Source organism: Heloderma suspectum, chromosome 6 (assembly GCF_057233095.1).
Source record: "Heloderma suspectum isolate Gila_16-S chromosome 6, 16-S_ref, whole genome shotgun sequence".
NCBI classification, from domain to species: Eukaryota; Metazoa; Chordata; class Lepidosauria; order Squamata; family Helodermatidae; genus Heloderma; species Heloderma suspectum.
This window is the reverse complement of record NC_139463.1, coordinates 38,997,842-39,018,522: the sequence shown is the minus strand read 5'-3', so window position 1 is coordinate 39,018,522 and position 20,681 is coordinate 38,997,842. Positions and strand designations below refer to the sequence as shown.

Here is a 20,681-nt window from a genome sequence, read left to right as displayed (position 1 = left end):
TTACAACAGGAGGTCCCTGCAGCAAACACAGTGACAAGAGTAATGTGATCAGCACCAGATGGCTGGGTCTAAGAGCTTGATGCCATTTTCATTTCCCACAGTGCCTGCAATGTACCATTCTTTGGGGCATTGTAGGAAATTAAAATGGCAGCTCCTGGACCTGGCTGAGGCCCAAGGTAAACATCAGTGATGGGACCTGCTGTGAGTGCTGGGATTTCAGTAGCTTCATAAGAATGTTGTGTGGTAACACAGGACCTATGGGCAAACCTACTTTTGAAGGTTACTATCCTTCTTTCTTTAACTGTAAATGTATTGTTGTGTTCACCCCTCTGCTCTGACCAATGAGAAGTTCCAGGGTTGCAGTGCTTACCCAGCTTTGTTTTCCTTTGGAAGGAGGTCCCTGGAGGCTTACTGGTGTTTTGTAATATTTGTGTTTATTTGCAACTACGCAGGCTGAACATAGTTTAGCACAGCCTAAACACTCCGACAGACAGCAAAGTCCACTGCTCCTGCATCAGATCTCTAGGGAGACACCCAGCAGCATCCTAAGATACAGGGGTGGCTCATCCATATAAGCAAAGTAAGCAGTCACCTAGTTAAGTGGGATGCCACATTTGAGGGGGGCGGGAAACAAATAAACAACAACAAAATAACAAAGTTGTCATTATTCCAATTCCTATGCACGTACAGAGGGAATATGATCGAGGCTGTGGAGGTGAGCGAGGGACCGAACGGGGATGTTGGGGCTAAGTCAGGCCACCTGCCCTCCTGCCCGCTTTGGGACCCAGTCCTCCCTCAGGCAACCTGGGCTGTTCTCCTGTTCTGCGGCTGCTGCCAGTTGTAGGCAGGAAGTGAGAGGCTCTCCTGACAGCAGCCCCTTCCTTTGCCCTCAGAAGGCTGAGCCTAGGGGCTGGCAGTGCCTTCTTGGCTATGTCGCCTGAGGATGCAGCCAGGACACTTCTTCCAGGGGCTTCCCTTGGCCATTGTGGATGGGATTCCTGTTCCTTCGCGGAGCAGACAGCTGTGCTTGTCTCCTTTGTTGTTTTTATCAGACCCTCTGTGCTCACACAGTGCTTAGTTTATTTTTAAAAAACACAATTTCGGGTGCATTTTATTATAAATGATATTTCTGCTTCTGAAGATGTGTGTGTGTGTGTGGGGTGTCTCTTCATTAAATGGAAAATAGGAGCAAAATGTCTCTCAGGTTACCAAAAACAGCCTGGATCTGCCCTCGGGGTTTGGGGAGGGGGCTCCAATTGCATGGTTCGCCTACTTGCAGTCTGGGCCGCCCCTGCTAAGATGCCTGCAGAACCCAACCTCAACTCTCTCTGTGTCTCTCCCAAACTACCGTTTTTCTTCACTCAGACACCTGGCTTACCTCATCCCTAGCTAAGAGGAAGGAAGGTAAGGCTGCCTTTTGCCTCCTTTCAGGTATTTCCAAAGACTTGAGGGAAATGGCCTGACAATTAGTTCCCATGGAAACACAGTGGCTGGGCTATTAACAGGGTCAAGGCCCTAGCCAGGTATTCCCTCAGGCCCACCCACGCAGATAAGAAACCGGTAACAATGTATAATACAAAGCACAAGATAAAGCCAATGAATGTTAGTACATGAGTGAATAAAGTAAAATAATTGCTTAAAAGGATTAGTACATGAGGTTATTGGTAAAAAGGTCAATAAAAGAGAAGAAATCCATCCCTCCATCTTTACCTTATTTACAATATCATAAAAAGAGTTTAGTAAAGGCAACACTTAAATTATACTACCTTTATAAAATCTTCTAGAAAGTAGTGCTGCAACACTTAATCTAATTTGTTAAAGTCCTTTCAAATGATTTAAGAAGTGCCCCCACATTAATTGGGCACCATGTTAGAATAGGGTTTTCTTGGGCACCATGTTAGAATAGGGCTTTCTGTTCTCTCCCTTTCACCCCCTTCCTGCATTTGCAATGAGACTAGCAGGTAGCGCTATATAGCCTGGCTGCCGCTGTGCCATAAACTTCAGCAGATCTATCTGCCTACACTGTCCCCACAAATCAGTATCAGCCATTTTCCTCCCTATCCCCTGTGACAAGGTGAGGTGAAGGTGTTAGTCTCTGGACATCTTCACACCCTGCGGCCATTGCAAGTCCCCACCTCATCTCTTGGATAAGTCAGCAAAGAAAAAGAATTACTAGCCCACCACACCACTACGGCAAGAGCATGGCTGTTTTGCTGCCTGAGGTGGAACAGCAAATGGCACCCCCACCCTCACCCAAGTCAATTTAGGGCGCAATCCTATGAGGTTAGTCGTCCGCCTCCAAACTTGGAGGCGACCAACTATCCAATGCAGGGTGGGCAGAGCATGGAAGGGATCTTCTCCTCTGCACTCCGGCTGTCCTGGAATAGCGGCTAGATAGCCGATTTTGGCTGTCTAGCCAGGGCACTAAGAAGCGGAGTGGGGGGAGGCCGGACGGCGCATAGGAAGTGTCGTAATGGTGCTTCCGCAGTCCCCTCCCCACCCCCAGGAACGCCCCTTTTTGGCTGCTCCTCGCTGCTCTTGCAAGCACGGTGCCGGGGTTGCCGCCTACGAGGTAGCAGGGGAGGGAGTGGGGAGTTGGTTCCCAGAAAACAAAAAAATCCTATGGCTGTCTAGACACTGTTTAGCAGCCATAGAATTGCTCCCTTAATATATTTAATACATTAGATAAACTAACAATTTGTTGCCCTTTCATGAAAGCCAAAACCTGCCGCCTGAGGTGGCCACCTCATTCTATATAATGGTAGGGCCCGCCTTGGGCAAGAGGTGACACTGGGCATCCAGCTGTGAAGCTACAATTCTGCAGATGTTCTTGTGAGTAAGCTCCATTGAATTCAGCAGAACCTCTGAGTAACCTGGTCCAAATAGTGTGTTCTTTGTCTACAGAACAGAGGGAGCAATCCTATGGCATCCAGGGTGTGTGTGTGTAATTTCAGATTCCTGGATCCAAGGTCAGAGACAGCCTTCAGAGCTCAGATCCATGAATCTGCACACCCTACCCCCTCTCCCTCGCAGCCAGCACAGAGAGAACTGTACTGGCTGAGGGAGCAAAAGTGACCTTGGAGAGGAGATACAGGGGGCATTTCTGTGGGAGGGGAGGGGAATGGAGAGGCCAGCTTAGGAAGTATCACCAGGCCTCTCCAGTCTCCTTCCCTCCCCCTCCTCAGTCAGTGCCCCAACTAGATGAGTGAAAGAGTCCCTCTAGCCAAAATGCAGAACAGGAGGACCGTGGAGGTGAAGATTGCTTTCGCTGTTCCTCCCACTTTGCATTGGATGCCTGTAAGCCTCCAAATTTGGAGGCTTACCAGCGATAGGACTGTGCCCTTAGTGGGTTTATCTACATATACATATGCAAAATTTTCTAGATTGTAAGCCCCAAGGGGCAAGGACATGGCCTAGCATTCTTGGTAGATGCCCTGAACAGAGACGGCAGTATGCAAATAATAAATTTTTAAAAATTGTAATTGATTAATGGGTTAAAATCCCTACAGCTATTCCACTAAGATTTCTTTAAAGAGCAATCCTATGCATGTCTACTCAGAAGTAAGCTCCACAGAGGTCAATGGGACTTACTGTCAGCTAGGTGTGTATAACATTGCAGCCTAACAGCACAATCCTATGCATGTCCACTTGAAAGCAAGCCCAACTGAGTTCAATTGGACTTACTCCCAGGTAAGTGTGTATACCCCTTCATGGATCACTGCCTTGTTGTGGCGAAGGGGCTTGCGTAACTCAGTGAAGCCATAAGCTATGCCGTGCAGGGCCACCCAAGATGGACAGGTCATGGTGGAGAGTTCTGACAAAATGTGGTCCACTGGAGAAGGAAATGGCAACCCACTCCTGTATCCTTGCCAAGAAAACCCCATGGAACGTATCACAAGGCTAAAAGAGATGACGCCGGAAGATGAGCCCCTCAGGATGGAGGGTGTCCAATACACTACTGGGGAAGAGCAGAGGGTATTTCCAAGTAGCGCCAGAAAGAGTGAAGCGGCTGGGCCAAAGCCGAAAGGACACTCCGCTGTGGATGTGTCTGGTGGTGAAAAGAAAATCCGATGCTATAAAGAACAATATTGTTTAGGAACGTGGAATGTAAGATCAATGAATCAAGGTAAGCTGGAGGTGGTCAAACATGAGATGGCAAGACTGAACATCGACATCTTGGGAATCAGCGAACTAAAATGGACAGGCATGGGCGAATTTAATTCAGGTGACCATCATATCTACTACTGTGGGCAAGAATCCCTTAGAAGAAATGGAGTAGCACTCATAGTCAACAAAAGGGTGGGAAAAGCAGTACTGGGGTACAATCTCAAAAATGATAGAATGATCTCAGTACGAATCCAAGGCAAACCATTCAACATCACAGTAATTCAAGTCTGTGCCCCAACTGCTGATGCCGAAGAAGCTAAGGTCGATCGGTTCTATGAAGACCTACAACACCTTCTAGAACTAACACCAAAAAAACTCTTCATCATAGGGGATTGGAATGCTAAAGTAGGAAGTCAAGAAATCACCGGGATAACAGGCAGGCATGGCTTTGGTGTACAAAATGAAGCAAGACAAAAGCTAATAGGGTTTTGCCAAGAGAACACGCTGATCATAGCAAACACTCTTTTCCAACAGCACAAGAGACGACTCTACACATGGACATCACCACATGGTCAATATCGAAATCAGATTGATTATGTCCTTTGCAGCCAAAGATGGAGAAGCTCTATACAGTCAGTAAAAACAAGACCTGGAGCTGACTGTGGCTCAGATCATGAGCTGCTTCTTGCAAAATTTCGGCTTAAATTGAAGAACGTAGGGAAAACCACTAAACCATTCAGATATGACCTAAATCATATCCCTTATGAATATACAGTGGAAGTGAGGAATAGATTTAAGGGATTAGACCTGATAGACAGAGTGCCTGAGGAACTATGGACGGAAGTCCGTAACATTGTTCAGGAGGCAGCAACTCAATCCATCCCAAAGAAAAAGAAATGCAAGAAAGCCAAGTGGCTGTCTGAGGAGGCTTTACAAGTAGCTGAGGAAAGAAGGGAAGCGAAAAGCAAGGGAGAAAGGGGAAGATATATCCAACTGAATGCAGAGTTCCAGAGAATAGCAAGGAGAGACAAGAAGGCCTTCTTAAATGAACAATGCAAAGAAATTGAGGAAAACAACAGAATGGGAAAGACTAGAGATCTCTTCAAGAAAATCGGAGATCTCAAGGGAACGTTTTGTGCAAAGACGGGCATGATAAAGGACAAAGAAGGCAGGGACCTACGAGAAGCAGATGAGATTAAGACGAGGTGGAAAGAATACACAGAAGAACTATACAGAAAAGATCTGAATGTCCCTCATAGCCATGATAGTGCGGTCAATGAACTTGAGCCAGACATCCTCGAGAGTGAAGTCAAGTGGGCCTTAGGAAGCATTAGTAACAACAAAGCTAGCGGTGATGACAGTATTCCAGCTGAGCTATTTAAGATCCTAAAAGATGATGCAGTTAAAGTGCTGCACTCAATATGCCAACAAATTTGGAACACTCAACAGTGGCCGCAAGACTGGAAAAGGTCAGTTTACATTCCAATTCCAAAGAAGGGCAACGCCAGAATGTTCAAACTACCGCACAATTGCGCTCATTTCACATGCCAGCAAGGTGATGCTCAAAATCCTACAAGCTAGGCTTCAGCAGTATGCGAACCGAGAACTACCGGAAGTACAAGCTGGGTTTCGAAGAGGCAGAGGAACTAGAGATCAAATTGCCAAATTGCCATGATCGCTGGATCATGGAGAAAGCAAGAGAATTCCAGAAAAACTTCTATTTCTGCTTCATTGACTACGCTAAAGCCTTTGATTGTGTGGATCACAACAAACTGTGGCAAATTCTTAAAGTGATGGGAGTACCAGACCACCTTGTCTGTCTCCTGAAAAACCTGTACGAGGGTCAAGAAGCAACAGTAAGAACCAGACATGGAACAACCGAGTGGTTCAAAATTGGGAAAGGAGTACGACAAGGCTGCATATTGTCGCCCTGCTTATTTAACTTATATGCAGAGTACATCATGAGAAACGCCGGGTTGGATGAATCACAGGTCAGAATTAAGATTGCTGGGAGAATTATCAACAACCTCAGATACGCAGACGATACCACCCTAATGGCAGAAAGCGAAGAGGATCTAAAGAGCCTCTTGTTGAGGGTGAAAGAGGAGAGTGCAAAAGCTAGTTTGAAACTCAACATTAAAAAAAAAAGATCATGGCATCTGGCCCCATCACGTCCTGGCATATAGAAAGGGAAGAAATGGAAGCTGTGACAATTTTATTTTCTTGGGCTCCAAGATCACCGCAGATGGTGACTGTAGCCATGAAATTAAAAGACCCTTGCTCCTTGGGAGGAAAGCTATGGCAAACCTAGACAGCATAGTAAGAAGCAGAGACATCACCTTGCTGACAAAGGTCCGTATAATCAAAGCTATGGTTTTCCCAGTAGCAACGTATGGCTGTGAGAGCTCGACTATAAGGAAGGCTGAGCGCCGAAGAATTGATGCTTTCGAACTGTGGTGCTGGAGAAGACTCTTACGAGTCCCCTGGACTGCAAGGAGGTCAAATCAGTCCATCCTAAAGGAAATCAACCCTGAGTGCTCATTGGAAGGACAGATACTGAAGCTGAAGCTCAAATATTTTGGCCACCTAATGCAAAGAGAAAACTCTCTGGAAAAGACCCTGATGCTGGGAAAGACTGAAGGCAAAAGGAGAAGGGGACGGCAGAGGATGAGATGGCTAGATAGCATCACGGATGCAATGAATATGAACTTGAGCACGCTCCGGGAGAGAGCGCAGGACAGGAAGGACTGGCGTGCTATGGTCCATGGGGTCACGAAGAGTCGGACACGACTGGACGACTGACCAACAACAACAAAGTGTGTATAGGATTGCAGTCTAAATTGGGTAACAGCTTTAATAGAAAGCACAGAAATAAAGAAAATATTGAGTGCACAAACTCCCCCCACTCTCATGGCTCTACCACTTTAACCGTTTGGGCAAGTGCCCAGGAATGAAATTCTAAGCAGCAACTCATGTTCCACCCCAGTGAGGCAGCATTCTTGCATAGCTGCATTTCTCATAAAATATCGGCTGAAAAGTAGCACAGTTAACCTGCCTGGTTTTTAATTTTAATAAATATTATTAATATTTAATGCCTGGTTTTTAATATTAATAGCAGGGTTTCTTCTGTAGTCTACTGGGCTTTTTGTACATTTACAAAGATAGCTCTGTGATGTCATTTGGAGGTATGTGGAGAAACTGAAACAGCATGACCTTCTGCTACTCCTTCAATTGCAACATTATAGTATGACTTGTGACATGTACTGGTGCTATAAAAAATGATAAAGCACATTTGAGTTTTCAAACTCTCCCTACTTCTGCTGCAATTACAACACTCTGCATTGGTGTGTGCTACTTGATTTCATTATAAACACAGCGGATTCTGAACTATATGAATGTGCGACCACAGAGTTACATCATTAATTGCACACCAGCGCCTCAGAAATGAAAGGGGCTTCAGTGTGCACTCTACCCTGAACATACTTACTAAAAGTGTTGAGCACAACAGGACTGACGTAAAGGAATGCACTGATATTGACACGTTGAAACAGTGCAGACAAAAATATTCTATCCCAAACACACCTCATGTTGCAGCAAAGGTAGAACTTGTGAAATTGCCACCTCCATCACCCTGTGTAATTAAGAATGTATTAGTAGATTTGATTCTATTGGGTTAGAACTCAGTCAAGGCAATTGGTTATATCCAGACTTGGTCATGCTCGGAGTATTTATATATTTAAAATATTTATATGCTACCTTTCATCTTATACCAGTTTACAAAACTTTTTTTTAAAAATCCTAGTAAAACCAAAACAAACCACAACAAAAATGACAACAACAAAATGTAGAATGTACATAAATAGGCAGCTGCACCACCTGGCTTCATAAACCAATTGAAAAATTAAATCAGTGGGGTGAGTTAGTCATGACTCATGAGTAACATAAGGCCCATTCTCAGAAGGCTGCAGTGTTAGGTTATTGCAGCAAAAACAGTAAAGAGTCTTGTGACAACTTAGAGACTAAGGGAATAATCCTATACATGTAGACAGAAAATTCCTACAGCTCCTTGGCTGGCTGGGGAATGCTGGGAGTTGTAGGACTTTTTTCTGTCTAAACATGCATAGGATTGTGCCCTGATACATTTATTCTGGCAGAAGCTTTTGTGGACTTCATCTGACTCATGGAGTATTATCCCATTGAGTTTAGTGGATCCAGTGGTCTACGCATGACTAATCCTGGATCCAGCCTAATGTTTCTCTTTCCCACTAACAAAGCTAGGATTGTCATCACCAATTACTGCCGTTGTAAACTATCACTTGTTTTATCTTGTATGTATTTGAGCTTTGCATATTAATTTCACAAGCATAATTATCTCTTGCACTCCATGGCTCTTTGGTCCCACTATTTAAAACATTTTCTCTATTTCTGTGTGCGTGTATACACACGATACATGCGTGTACACAAACTGTGAGGATGACATTTTATGCCTCTGATGAAGTCGGCTTCTAGCCCGCCAAAGTTTACGCCACAGTTCCCTTCGTTGTCTTTGCTACTACTGCCCTGAAAGCATGGGATTGGGATCCCCAAATATAAATACGGGGCGTGGGGAAGGGGGAGGCATGTAGCATGACTCTAGTAGTTGTTCTGTGGTAGAGCTGTATCGTGTAGACTCGCATATGATGGGCAGCTTCTGGATTCATTTTTGAAGCCATTCTGGGTCTCTCCCAAGATGGAAGTAAGAGCTGACATAGGAAAAGCAGAATTTTAGCATAGGTGTAATGGGGCAGCAGCATGTCTCTCCTCCACGTTACCCTCGAACAAAAGGTAGCAGGAAAGAGAAGGATCTGTGCTCTCACTAGGTCAGGCATTATTTCATGAGAAAAAGTGTGGTTATCTTTTCAGTTTTTACACATTTAGGGCACAATCCTATGCATGAAAGGTTGTCACAGATAGGAAGGCCAGGATCTCTTCTCAATCATCCCGGGGTGCAGGACACGGAATAATGGGCTCAAGTGACAGGAAGCCAGATTCCGGCTGAACATCAAGAAAAACTTCCTGACTGTTGGAACAATACGACAATGGAACCAATTACCTAGGGAGGCAGTGGGTTTTATTTATTTTATTTATTTATTATTAAATTTATTAATCGCCCATCTGGCTGGTCACCCAGCCACTCTGGGCGATGTACAACATACCATAAAACAATTTAAAACAAAATTCTACCATAAAACTTTTTTAAAATACCCTAACCCACCCCAAATGCCTGCCTGAACAGGCATTCCCCACACTGGAGGCATTCAAGACGAGGCTGGACAGCCACCTGTCAGGGATGCTCTGACTTGGATTCCTGCATTGAGCAGGGGGTTGGACTCGATGGCCTTGTAGGCCCCTTCCAACCCTACTATTCTATAATTCTATGTTTAGACAGAGAAAAGGCCTACAACTCCCAGCAGTCCTTGCTGCCTGGGGAATGCTGGGAGTTGTAGGCCTTTTCTCTGTCTAAACACGCATAGGATTGCACCCTTAATTTCCCCTTTATATGGGGAATGTTTGCCTGGGATCCAAACCAACCTCAGCTCCACCTCTGAACCTGAAATATTAATTGTGGTCTACCTTGCAGGGCTGTTGTAAGCCACTCTTTCTCAGGCACAGTCCAAACTGTGCTGCTATTTGAGGATATCGGAATGTATTGGCTTATCAGTTTCAATGCTTTTTTCCTCTTTAAAAATATCACCATTTTTACACGAAATAAAATCTGGACAGAAAGGGTATGCAGCTATCTTTTGTTTCAAGGTGGTGGTGGTGATGATGGCAGACATGCGAACGTCCTGCATTTCTCAATGATTGTATATGTACAGGTGAGAGTTAAGCTCCGGAGGAGAGAGAAAAAATAGCGTCCAAAGGAACCAGGAAGCTCTATCGCTACTCAGCCGGATTATATCTCTAACCTTTTCTAACGCTACGCTTGGATTCCCGCCAGCCGACTCGGCTCTGTGCGCGTGCCGAATAGAGGGGAGACGCATGCGCGTTCCCGTCGCTGAGGAAACGCCTGGCCGGGGAGAGGCGAAGGAGGCTAGGCCGTGGTCGAAGCCGGGGGCTCGCGTAGATGTCTTCGCCGGAGGAGGCGCGGGTCGCGCCGGCCCCGGAAGGGGACCTGCCCCCGGAGTGGGAGACGGATGAAGAGCGCATGGCCTTCCTGTTCTCGGCCTTCAAGCAGAGCCGGGAGGTCAACGCCACCGAGTGGGACAGCAAGATGGGCTTCTGGAGCGAGCTGGTGCTGAAGTGGGGGCGCCGCCGGGGAGGGGTCCGCACTTGCCTCCGCGAGCTCCAGCAGGCCTTCGAGCGGCGGGGGAGCGTCCCGCTGGGGCTGGGCACCGTCCTGCGAGAGCTGCTCAGGTACCGTGGCCGGGGCTTTTCAGCTTTGGTTTTGGGTGCCTAACGACCTGCTTTCTGAGCGTGTGCAGAGCGCGCGTTCCTTGACCACTGAGTGATCACTGAGACGCATGGGGAGGGGGCGTCTTCGCGGGTAGCTGGTGGGGCTTCCGGAGGGAGAAGAAAGGGGGCAGCATGGCAGGTGTTAGTGATGTACCTTTATTTGTGTGAGAGAGAGTTGGAGCCCAGCCCCCCCTTTTTATTTAAGGTTCATTTACGGTTTTATAACTGACAGTTGAATTCTAGCATCCATTACAGCATGATTGTTATCCTTAGGATTTATATATGGTTAGCAACTCCATATATCAAATTATATCGACATTCGTCTCTAAATTTATCTCCATAAAAACAAGAAAAACCTCTGTGGCATCAGAGAAATTGGTTCATCTTTATGGTTTCACAGGGCTCTTGTTTTTGTTGGATCAGACTAACACAGCTACCCTGCTGGAAGTTGCTATTGTGAATTATTGCTGTACTTACAGTGCATTCACTTGACTCTACATGCTCTATGTTTAATATTGTATACACAAACCATATCCCTTGTGTTATGTTGACTTTTAGCCTCACTGTTTACATTCTGCCGCCCCCCCCCCCACTCCCCAATCTATTTTTGTGTATCTTTCTCTCTCTTTCCTCTGCTAGCTGGGAATAACACTTCATGCATCTGATGAATGGACTATAGTCCACAACGGCCTTATGCCCCAATACATCCATTAGTCTATACAGTTTTAAGGTGCCCCTAAATACATTAATCAAACATGAGAAGAAAGTCTAGAGCTTAATATTCTTGTTTAGCATATTATTAGCCCACTTTACAATATAAAGGGTCTTACAATATGTTAAAAACAAAGCAGTTGAATGAACATAATAAAAACAACATCAGATAGAGAACACATGTTGGGGGTCACCAATAAAATCAATAAAAAGCCTGAAGGAGTTTAAAAAATATATATTTAAGAACTGCTTAAATGCCACAAGAGAAGGGGCTGAGCTGAGTTCTTGGGGAAAAGAATTCCACAAGTATGGCGCTACCACTGAAAAGGTATTGCTAGATGGCATCACCGATGCAATGAATATGGACTTGAGCACACTCCGGGAGAGAGCACAGGACAGGAAGGCCTGGCGTGCTATGGTCCATGGGGTCACGAAGAGTCGCACACGACTTAACGACTGAACAACAACAAACCTGAATGATTTTGCTAGTGGGCCAGAAGCAGGCTTCTGGAGCTGATCTTAGAGCCTGGACAGGTCCATATGGATGAAGGTGCTGGTTCTAAACCGTCCAAGCCTTTATTTACATCTTACAAATTAACAGCGATAATACTAAATTTAGCCCTAATGCATACTGCATTCAAAATATTACTTGTAGGATCAAAAAATGCAACATATCCCTAAGATCAGCCTCTACTATAGGACTGGAAGATGGCCAATGTAACACCAATTTTTTAAAAGGTATCCAAAGGGGATCTGGGAAGTTACAGGCTGGTTAGCTTAACATCTGTTCCAAGCAAGTTGGTTGAAAGCATTATTAAAGATAACATTAGTAAGCATATAGAAGGATAAGCCTTCCTGAAAAAGAATCAGCATGGCTTCTGTAAAGGTAAGTCCTGTCTCACTAACCTTTTAGAGTTCTTTGAGAGTGTCAGTAAACATGTAGAGGGGGCTGGGGGATATGGTAGGCAGTGTTTACCTGGACTTCCAAAAGGCTTTTGATAAAGTCCCTCACTAAAGACTGCTGAGCAAACTTAGCAGTAATAGAATAAGAGGAGAGATCCTTCTATGGATAAATAACTGGTTAAAGAACAGAAAGCAGAGAGTAAAAATAAATGGTAAATTCTCCCAATTGGGGGGGTGTAAGTAGTGGGGTCTCACAGGGATCTGTGTTAGAACCAGAGCGTTTCAACCTGTTCATAAATGATCTGGAGGTAAGGAGTGAGCAGTGAAGTGCCAGGTTTGCCAATGACACCAAATTATTTAGGATGGTCAAAACAAAAAGGGATTGTGAGGAGCTCCAAAAGGATCTCTCCAAACTGGGAGAACTGGCTCAAAATGGCAAATGCAGTTCAGTGTAAGCAAGTGTAAAGTGATGCATGTTGGGGCAAAAAATCCCAACATCAAATATAACCTGACGGGATCTGAGCTAACTGGGGCTGACCAAGAAAGAGATTGTGGTGGACAGCTCAATGAAAATGTCAACCCAGTGTGTGGCTCCTGTAAAAAAGGCAAACTTCATGTTAGACATAACTAGGAAGGGAACTGAGAATAAAACTGGCACCATCATGCTGCCTTTATAAAAATCTATGGTGTAAATTTATTTATTTATTTATTTATTTCATTTCTATACCGCCCAATAGCCGAAGCTCTCTGGGCGGTTCACAAAAATTAAAACCAAACAACACACAATAAAACAATTTAAAATATATAGAACATTAAAACCACAATATAACAATACAACCACAATAAAACCTAGCAGCAGTGCAGGAGTTTAAAATACAGATTTAAAACAGCAAAGGTAAAAATTTAGAAAGCTAAAATGCTAAAATGCCTGGGAAAATAAAAAGGTCTTCATCTGGCGCCGAAAGGAATACAATGTAGGTGCCAGGCGAACCTCACTAGGGAGCTCATTCCAGAGCCGGGGTGCCACAACAGAAAAAGCCCTCCTCCTAGTAGCCACCCGCCTCACTTCCTTTGGCAGGGGCTCACGGAGAAGGGCTGCTGCTGATGATCTTAAGGTCCGGGCAGGCACATATGGGAGGAGGCGATCCTTCAGGTAACCTGGCCTCAAGCCGTTAAGGGCTTTGAATGTTAACACCAGCACTTTGAATCGGGCCCGGAAATGGACTGGCAGCCAGTGCAGCTGGAAAAGTACTGGCGTAATATGAGCTCGCAGGCCAGTCCCTGTTAACAATCTTGCTGCCCTATTTTGGACCAGCTGAAGTTTCCGGACTGTTGTCAAAGGAAGCCCCACGTATAACGCATTGCAGTAATCCAGACGAGAAGTTATCAGAGCATGGATAACTGTAGCTAGGCTATCTCTGTCCAGATAAGGGCGTAGTTGGTATACCAGCCTAAGCTGATAAAAAGTGCTCCATGCCACTGAGTTCACCTGTGCCTCAAGTGACAGTTCTGGATCCAAGAGCACCCCCAAACTACGAACCTGATCCTTTAGGGGGAGTGCAATCCCCTCCAGAACAGGTTGAATATCACCTAGCCGGGCAGACGAACCACCCACTAACAGTACCTCCGTCTTGTCTGGATTGAGTTTCAGTTTATTAGCCCTCATCCAGTCCATTACCGTGCCCAGGCACTGATTCAGAACAGCCACTGCCTCACCTGGTTTTGATGAGAAAGAGAGGTAGAGCTGGGTGTCATCTGCATATTGATGGCACCTCAGCCCACACCTCCGGATAACCTCCTCCAGTGGTTTCATGTAGATGTTAAACAGCATGGAGGATAAAATAGAGCCCTGTGGAACCCCATGGCACAATTGCCATGGCACAGAGCAATAATCCCCCAGCACCACCTTCTGGAATTGGCCATCCAAGTAGGAGCGGAACCACTGTAGTGCAGTGCCTCCAACTCCTAACCCAGACAACCTATCCAGAAGGATACCATGGTCGACGGTATCGAAAGCCGCTGAGAGGTCCAGGAGAATCAGTAGGGTCGCACTCCCCCTGTCCCTCTCCCGGCAGAGGTCATCCCACAGGGCGACCAAGGCAGTTTCCGTTCCAAAACCAGGCCTGAAGCCCGATTGAAATGGATCTAGATAATCCGTTTCATTCAAGAGTGCCTGGAGCTGTCCTACAACCACCTGCTCAAGCACCTTGCCCAGGAAGGGGATGTTGGCCACTGGCCTATAATTGTTAACATCCTCTGGGTCCAGGTTAGGCTTTTTCAGGAGTGGTCTAAGTACTGCCTCTTTTAAAGCGACAGGCACCACTCCCTCTCTCAAGGAGGAATTTACAACCTCCTGGACCCAGCCGGACAACCCCTCCTTGTTTGATTTAATAAGCCATGAAGGGCAAGGGTCAAGCACACAAGTGGTCGATCGGACTTGGCCAAGCACCTTGTCCGCATCCTCAGGCCTCAGTAACTGAAACTCATCCAATAAAACTGGACCAGACGGTGCTCTGAACGCCTCTACCAATGGAACTGCATTAATGGTGGTGTCCAATTCATGACGAATCTGAGCAACTTTATCCTCAAAGTGCCGTGCAAACTTGTCACAGCGTGCTACCGAGGGTTCCACCGTCGCTCTCCCTGGCCCAGACTGTAACAGGCCGCGAACCACTCGGAAGAGCTCCGCTGGACGACACTGAGAAGATGCAATGCTGGTGGAAAAGAACTGTCTCTTTGCCACCCTCACCGCCACAGAGTAGGCTAGATAGTGGGCTCTTACCTGTGTTCGGTCAGACTCAGCACGAGTTTTCCTCCACCTGCGTTCTAGCCGTCTCCCCTCTTGCTTCATTGCCCTCAGCTCAGGTGTATACCAAGGAGCTGGCCGGGCTCTGCTCAGAGGGAGAGGGCGCTTGGGCGCGATCGTGTCAACCGCCCGAGTCATCTCTGCATTCCACAGAGTGACCTGGGCTTCAACAGGAGCACCAGCCATACCAGCAGGAAAATCCCCCAGAGCCCTCTGGAATCCATCGGAATCCATTAATCTCCAGGGGCAGACCATTTTAATAGGTCCCCCACCCTTGCAGAGGGGGAAGGCCGCCAGGAGTCTAAGCCTCAGCAGGAAGTGATCTGATCATGACAAAGGGACAGATGTTAATTCCTCCACTTTCAGATCAGATGTAAACACACTTGGAATACTGTGTACAGTTCTGGTCCCCCCCACCCCCAGCTATTGTAGAACTGGAAAAAGTGCAGAGTAGGGCAACTAAAATGATCAAGAGGCTGGAGCAACTAACCTATGAGGGAAGGTTACAGCAACTGGGATTGTTTAGCTTGGAAAAATGTGAGTAAGGGGTGACATGTTAGAGATGTACAAAATTATGCATGGTGTGGAGAATGTGGCTAGGGAGACATTTTTCTTCCTCTCTCATAATACTAGAACTCAGGGTCATTCCATAAAGCTGACTGGTGGGAGATTCAGGACAGATAAAAGGAAGGACTTCCTCACACAGTGCATAGTTAAACTATGGAATTCACTTCCATGAGACATAGAGATGGCCACCAATTTGGATGGCTTTAAAAGGGGGTTAGACAAATTCCTGAAGGACAAGGCTGTCAAGGGCTACTAATCCTGATAGCTATGTGCTACCTCCAGTATCAGAGGCAGTATGCCTATTTGCACCGGTTGCTGGGGAATATGGGTGGGAGGGTGCTGATGCACTCATGTCCTGCTTGTGGGGTCCCAGACAAAAGCTGGCTGGCCACCGTGTGAGCGGAATGCCCATAATCACCAATATGGGATCACACACGGTCACTGAGTTCTTCAAAAGAAGAAAGCTGTAGCATGGCAAACAAGGTTTTGTGTGCATGCAAATTTAAGTAAGTATTCCTTTTGGCTTTGCTGAAATTCATAGTATTTCTCTCTCTCTCTCTCTCTCTCTCTCTCTCTCTCTCTCTCTCTCTCTCTCATCAGACGTGGCAAGTTGCAGAGGGAGTCTGACTTCATGGCCAGTGTAGACAGCAGCTGGATCTCCTGGGGTGTGGGAGTTTTCATTCTAAAGCCACTGAAGTGGACCCTGTCTAGTGTGTTAGGTGACAGCAAAGTGCCAGAGGAGGAGGAAATTCTGATTTATGTGGAGTTACTTCAGGTAGGTTTTCTTGTGCATAGGCTTGCTTACTGTGAGGAATTCAGGGATAGTTGATCCATTTCTCTTATGCTATGGTGAAAAGTATTTCCTGTTGAGCATGTGGAAAAGACTTGAAGAGACCTCTGACTGTCCTTGATCTATGTTCAGAGAACTGCACAGAAAGTCTTTCACACAAACACGGCTTCTCTCTTCCTGTTCTTGATAGATGTTCAGACGATCAACTACTGTTAAAATATGGATTCACATATTTGTTTGAGATTACCAGCAACATTGCTATTTTACATATGTTATGTAAGTAGTTGGTATTTTACGAAGTGTGTTGGTCCAGCTGTGTGCTTCAAATTCTCATAATGCTCTCTCAGAGCTCCCTTTAAATCATTGCTTTATTTTTGCAGGCCCAGCGCACAAAGCTGAGATGGATTGTCAGAATACCATGTGTCTGCAATTGAACAGAAGCGTTGAATAGCTAAAACTGTTCCCATTACAATTCTGCATAGCCTTGTGCTGCAGTCAAACAATTTTGCTATGTGTCATAACAAATGGGATTTGTAACAAAATGTGGTGTGGAGTGCTCTTTTTCAGGGTGCTAGCCAATCATCATGCCCGCCTCCAGGATACTCCATTCCCCTCCACCAGTCAGCATTCCAAAACCACGGAGTATGCTCAGTCCTCACTGGGCTGTTTTGGTCTCTCTCCCCACCCCACCCTCTTAGGGTTTTGGGTTTTTTTGTACTTGTGGAAACCTTGGAATTCCCCCAAGTTTTCAGTTACCTCCCTCTTGGGTGTGGGCAATGCCATTTTAGCTACTTGAGGATCCATATTCAGATAATGTGTTTACTATTACTGTATAGGTTAAGCTGCCATTTAGGCTTCTTTGGGCACAGTCCTATCGAGAGAATCAGCAGCCTCCAAACTCAGAGGCTACCAACTATCCTATGCAGGGCAGATGGAGGGGATCCTCTCCTGTCCTCCAGCTGCCCTGCATTTGTGGCTAGATGCACGTTTTTGCACATCTAGCCATGGCTTCGGGGATGGGGAGAGAAGGGGCCCAGAGACCTGGTAGGAAGCTATCTAAAGCAGCATTTGCGGTCCCCTCCCTGCCCTGGGACCGCCCCCTTTTCTCCCTCTTCATGCTCTGTTTACAAGCAGTGGCGCAGAAAGAACTGTGCTGGCTACAAGGGGGCAGGGGAAGGGCCAAGAGCACAGTTTCCAAAAACTGAAAAATCCTATGGCTGTCTAGACAGTGTTTAGTGACCATAGGATTGCTGTCTTAAATACACTTGTTTTTAAATGTGTAAAAGCCCAGACGTGCCATAAACAAGCCTGGTTTTGTAAGTCTTAATGGCATTATCTCAGTAGTTTAACATAAAGCTTGTATCCTTCATAAAATATGCTTAAAACACTGAACGTAAACATCTTAAAAAAAAAGATTCCTACTGTAATTGCAGTCAGTATGTAAGATATATGTGAATATGTAATGCAATGTTAGTTTTTGGTGATGTTCTATAAATAGGAGCCAGTAGTAAGAGAATATGTTTACAAACTTTAATTATGGGCTTGCCTATACTACAGCTCTAATTATGTGGGGTTAAACCTGATCATTACTCTGGCTGCTGCCAAACTTAAAGTGAACCTTGAAGACAACTATCTCATGCCAAAAAAGGGGATCCCTGGGCATTGGTGCTGAACAAATAAGATAACAAAAAACGATGTAATCCTTTCTCAGGCATTTTTCTGAGTTTTTAAATTCCTCTTCAGGGACGTTCACAGATGTGAATATTCTCCATTCTAAAAGAGCATTCTTGCACAAAGTACATTTCAGATCTCCACAACAAATAACCTAAAACATGTGTCTCAATCCAGCGAGGGTCTTGTGTGTTAGGATCACCTTCTGGATCAGTTCCTTTGTGTGTTTAGGGCTGGGGTGGGTTAGGGGATAACATCCTGCATCCAGGGCAGCATGCTTAGTGCTGCTTGCTAGATCATGGTATGAACTGTTTGGGGGATGTTAAAGCTGACAGTGCCAGTTATCTCTTTGATAGAGAGATCCTCATGTTGTTGTCGTTGTTCAGTCGTTAAGTCGTGTCCGACTCTTCGTGACCCCATGGACCATAGCATGCCAGGCCTTCCTGTCCCCCGCTCTCTCCCGGAGTGTGCTCAAGTTCATATTCATTGCATCGGTGATGCTATCTAGCCATCTCATCCTCTGCCATCCTCATATGTAGCAGCATGCAAAAATATCTGGATTGGAGCCAAATTAGAGAAATGCTTTCTTAAATTATTCTGTTGTGTTTTGTACCACACAACATGGGGGAACAAATGAAGGTGGGCATAACAGTTCATGACAGTTATGATGGCTTGTTATGAAACTTTTTGGATTTCTATTTCTAACTTTATCGTATTTCCTGCTATGTTTTAAGCGCAAATGTATGTTTCCATGATGCAACTTGACCCATAGGGTAACTATGTGCTTGCTATGTGAAGAAAAAGATTGCCTTTCTCACCCATGCAGACTGCAGTGTTCCGATGTAAACAGAATGAACACGTTTCAGATTTAGATCATGTTTTGGCTAGGAATCCTTCAGAAAGTGGAGGAATAGCTGTAGGCCAGCTCACTTCCGTAAACATGCGCCATAATATGTTTGAGGAAATGGAGAAATCAGCAATAACAGCTCCTCAGGAAAAGGTGGGATTATCCAAAATACCACTACTAAGCCAGTCTGTTTTAAAATAGGAAGTGTTTATGTTTCAAACACTGATGTTTTTGAAAGGCACACCCATTCACCCTATGACCCTCAAGCATGATTGTATCTCTAAGAAGTGACTTGCATACCAAAACAGAGAACAGAGAAGGGAAATAAACAGAGGTTTGTTACTTAAAAAAAATGAGTATCTCTTTTGTTCCTCACCCCCAGAAGCGTTAAAACATGGAGTTAACCTTTAAACTAATATTGCTTTTTTACTTATTAAGCATTTGAGGGGGGTATTAATAGTTTATTTCTGATTTTGTAAGGGTTTTTAAATAATAAATTTAACTACAAATTTGTGCCTTTTTCTAGTCAATTTTGTACCATGAGAGCTGACTGAAATGGGCAATCTGTGACATTAGGTTTAGGGTGGATTTTGGTGGAAATGAAAGGAATAGCACGGCACTTTCTGCCAGTAATGCAATTTTATATTCCTGGCATGCAATGGTTAAGAACCTAAGAAGAGCCATGCTTGATCATACCAAAGGTCCATCTAATCCAGCGTTCTGTTCATACAGTGGCCAACCAGATGCCTGTGGGACCCCTCTGGTAGGACATGATTGCAGCTGCACCCTTCTGTTCCTGTACTCCAGCAACTGGTGTACATAGTTTAGTAACTATGGATAGCCTTATTTTCCATGAATTTGTCCGATCCCATTTTAAAGCCATCCAAATTGGTGGCCATCATGACATCTTGCGGTGGCAAATTCCATAGTTTACCTACGTGCTGTGTGAAAACGTACTTTCTTATTTATTTATTTATTTATTTATTTAATATTCATTTATCTCATTTCTATACTGCCCAATAGCTGAAGCTCTCTGGGAAGTTCACAAAATTTTCTTTAATCTATCCTGAATCTCCCACCCATCAGTTTCATGTGATGACCCTAGGTTCTAGTATTATGAAAGAGGGAGAAAAGTGTCTCCCTATTCACTTTCTCCACACCATGCATAATAATGGTTATACTCCTAATGCTCTTTGTTTTCCAATGGCACACACCAGTGATTCAAATGCTGGGTTAAAGAGCATTAAAAACAGTGGGCATCCTTGATGCCCACATCACAATGGGCATCACATCACAATTGAATAGGTTTTTATCAGAGGCTATTTGTCCAATAAATACCTCTGTGGGATATTTGTAACTTGTTAAGACTTCAATCTATGAATTGGCGAGGGAATTTTAATTTGTGCAGAGTGGTGAAGAGAAAGGGGCTATTTTGTCCCTGTACCAGGGATATTTTGTTCTTGTACCATTTCATGGCATAGCCATCTGGCTCAGGTGTTTTGCCTGTTTTCCTACATTTTATTGTTTCTTCAGTTTCAATTTAAGTCAAAGAAACGTTGTTGTTGGGCCTCAGAGAGACCCAGCATTTCAGTGCCCTGCAAGAATCTACTGATTGTCTCCTTGTTTGGGGGGGAGGTGTTATTTCCCACAGAGTTCTGAATAAAACACATGAAAAGAGAATTAATGGTTCTCTTGTCTCTCTGTAACTATCCTTGGGGGTTTAGTTTTTGCTCTATTCTTTATCTGCTTGAGCCTACTTTCCAGGGGTAGGCAATGTTTTGGACCCATGGGCACATTTGGAAATTTGAGAAACTGTCCCAAAGGACAATGGCATTCGTGGGAAA

General features: G+C 45.0%; 1 protein-coding gene across 4 annotated transcripts in view; it reads left to right on the top strand.

The window, feature by feature from the left end:
- Positions 1–20,681, top strand: part of CHMP7 (charged multivesicular body protein 7) — a 93,931-nt gene that overhangs the window by 14,926 nt on the left and 58,324 nt on the right. For 3 of the 4 annotated variants that reach the window (XR_014783737.1, XR_014783736.1, XM_084803986.1), the window contains exons 1-2: positions 10,101–10,503; positions 16,130–16,304. Coding sequence is in view for 2 of the 4 variants with exons in the window: in XM_084803986.1 (XP_084660112.1) it covers positions 10,214–10,503; positions 16,130–16,304 (465 nt within the window). In the remaining 2 variants the exon portion in view is untranslated. Of the gene's footprint in view, positions 1–10,100; positions 10,504–16,129; positions 16,305–20,681 lie in introns of those variants that run through there. The other variant, XM_084803987.1, reaches the window with a different exon arrangement.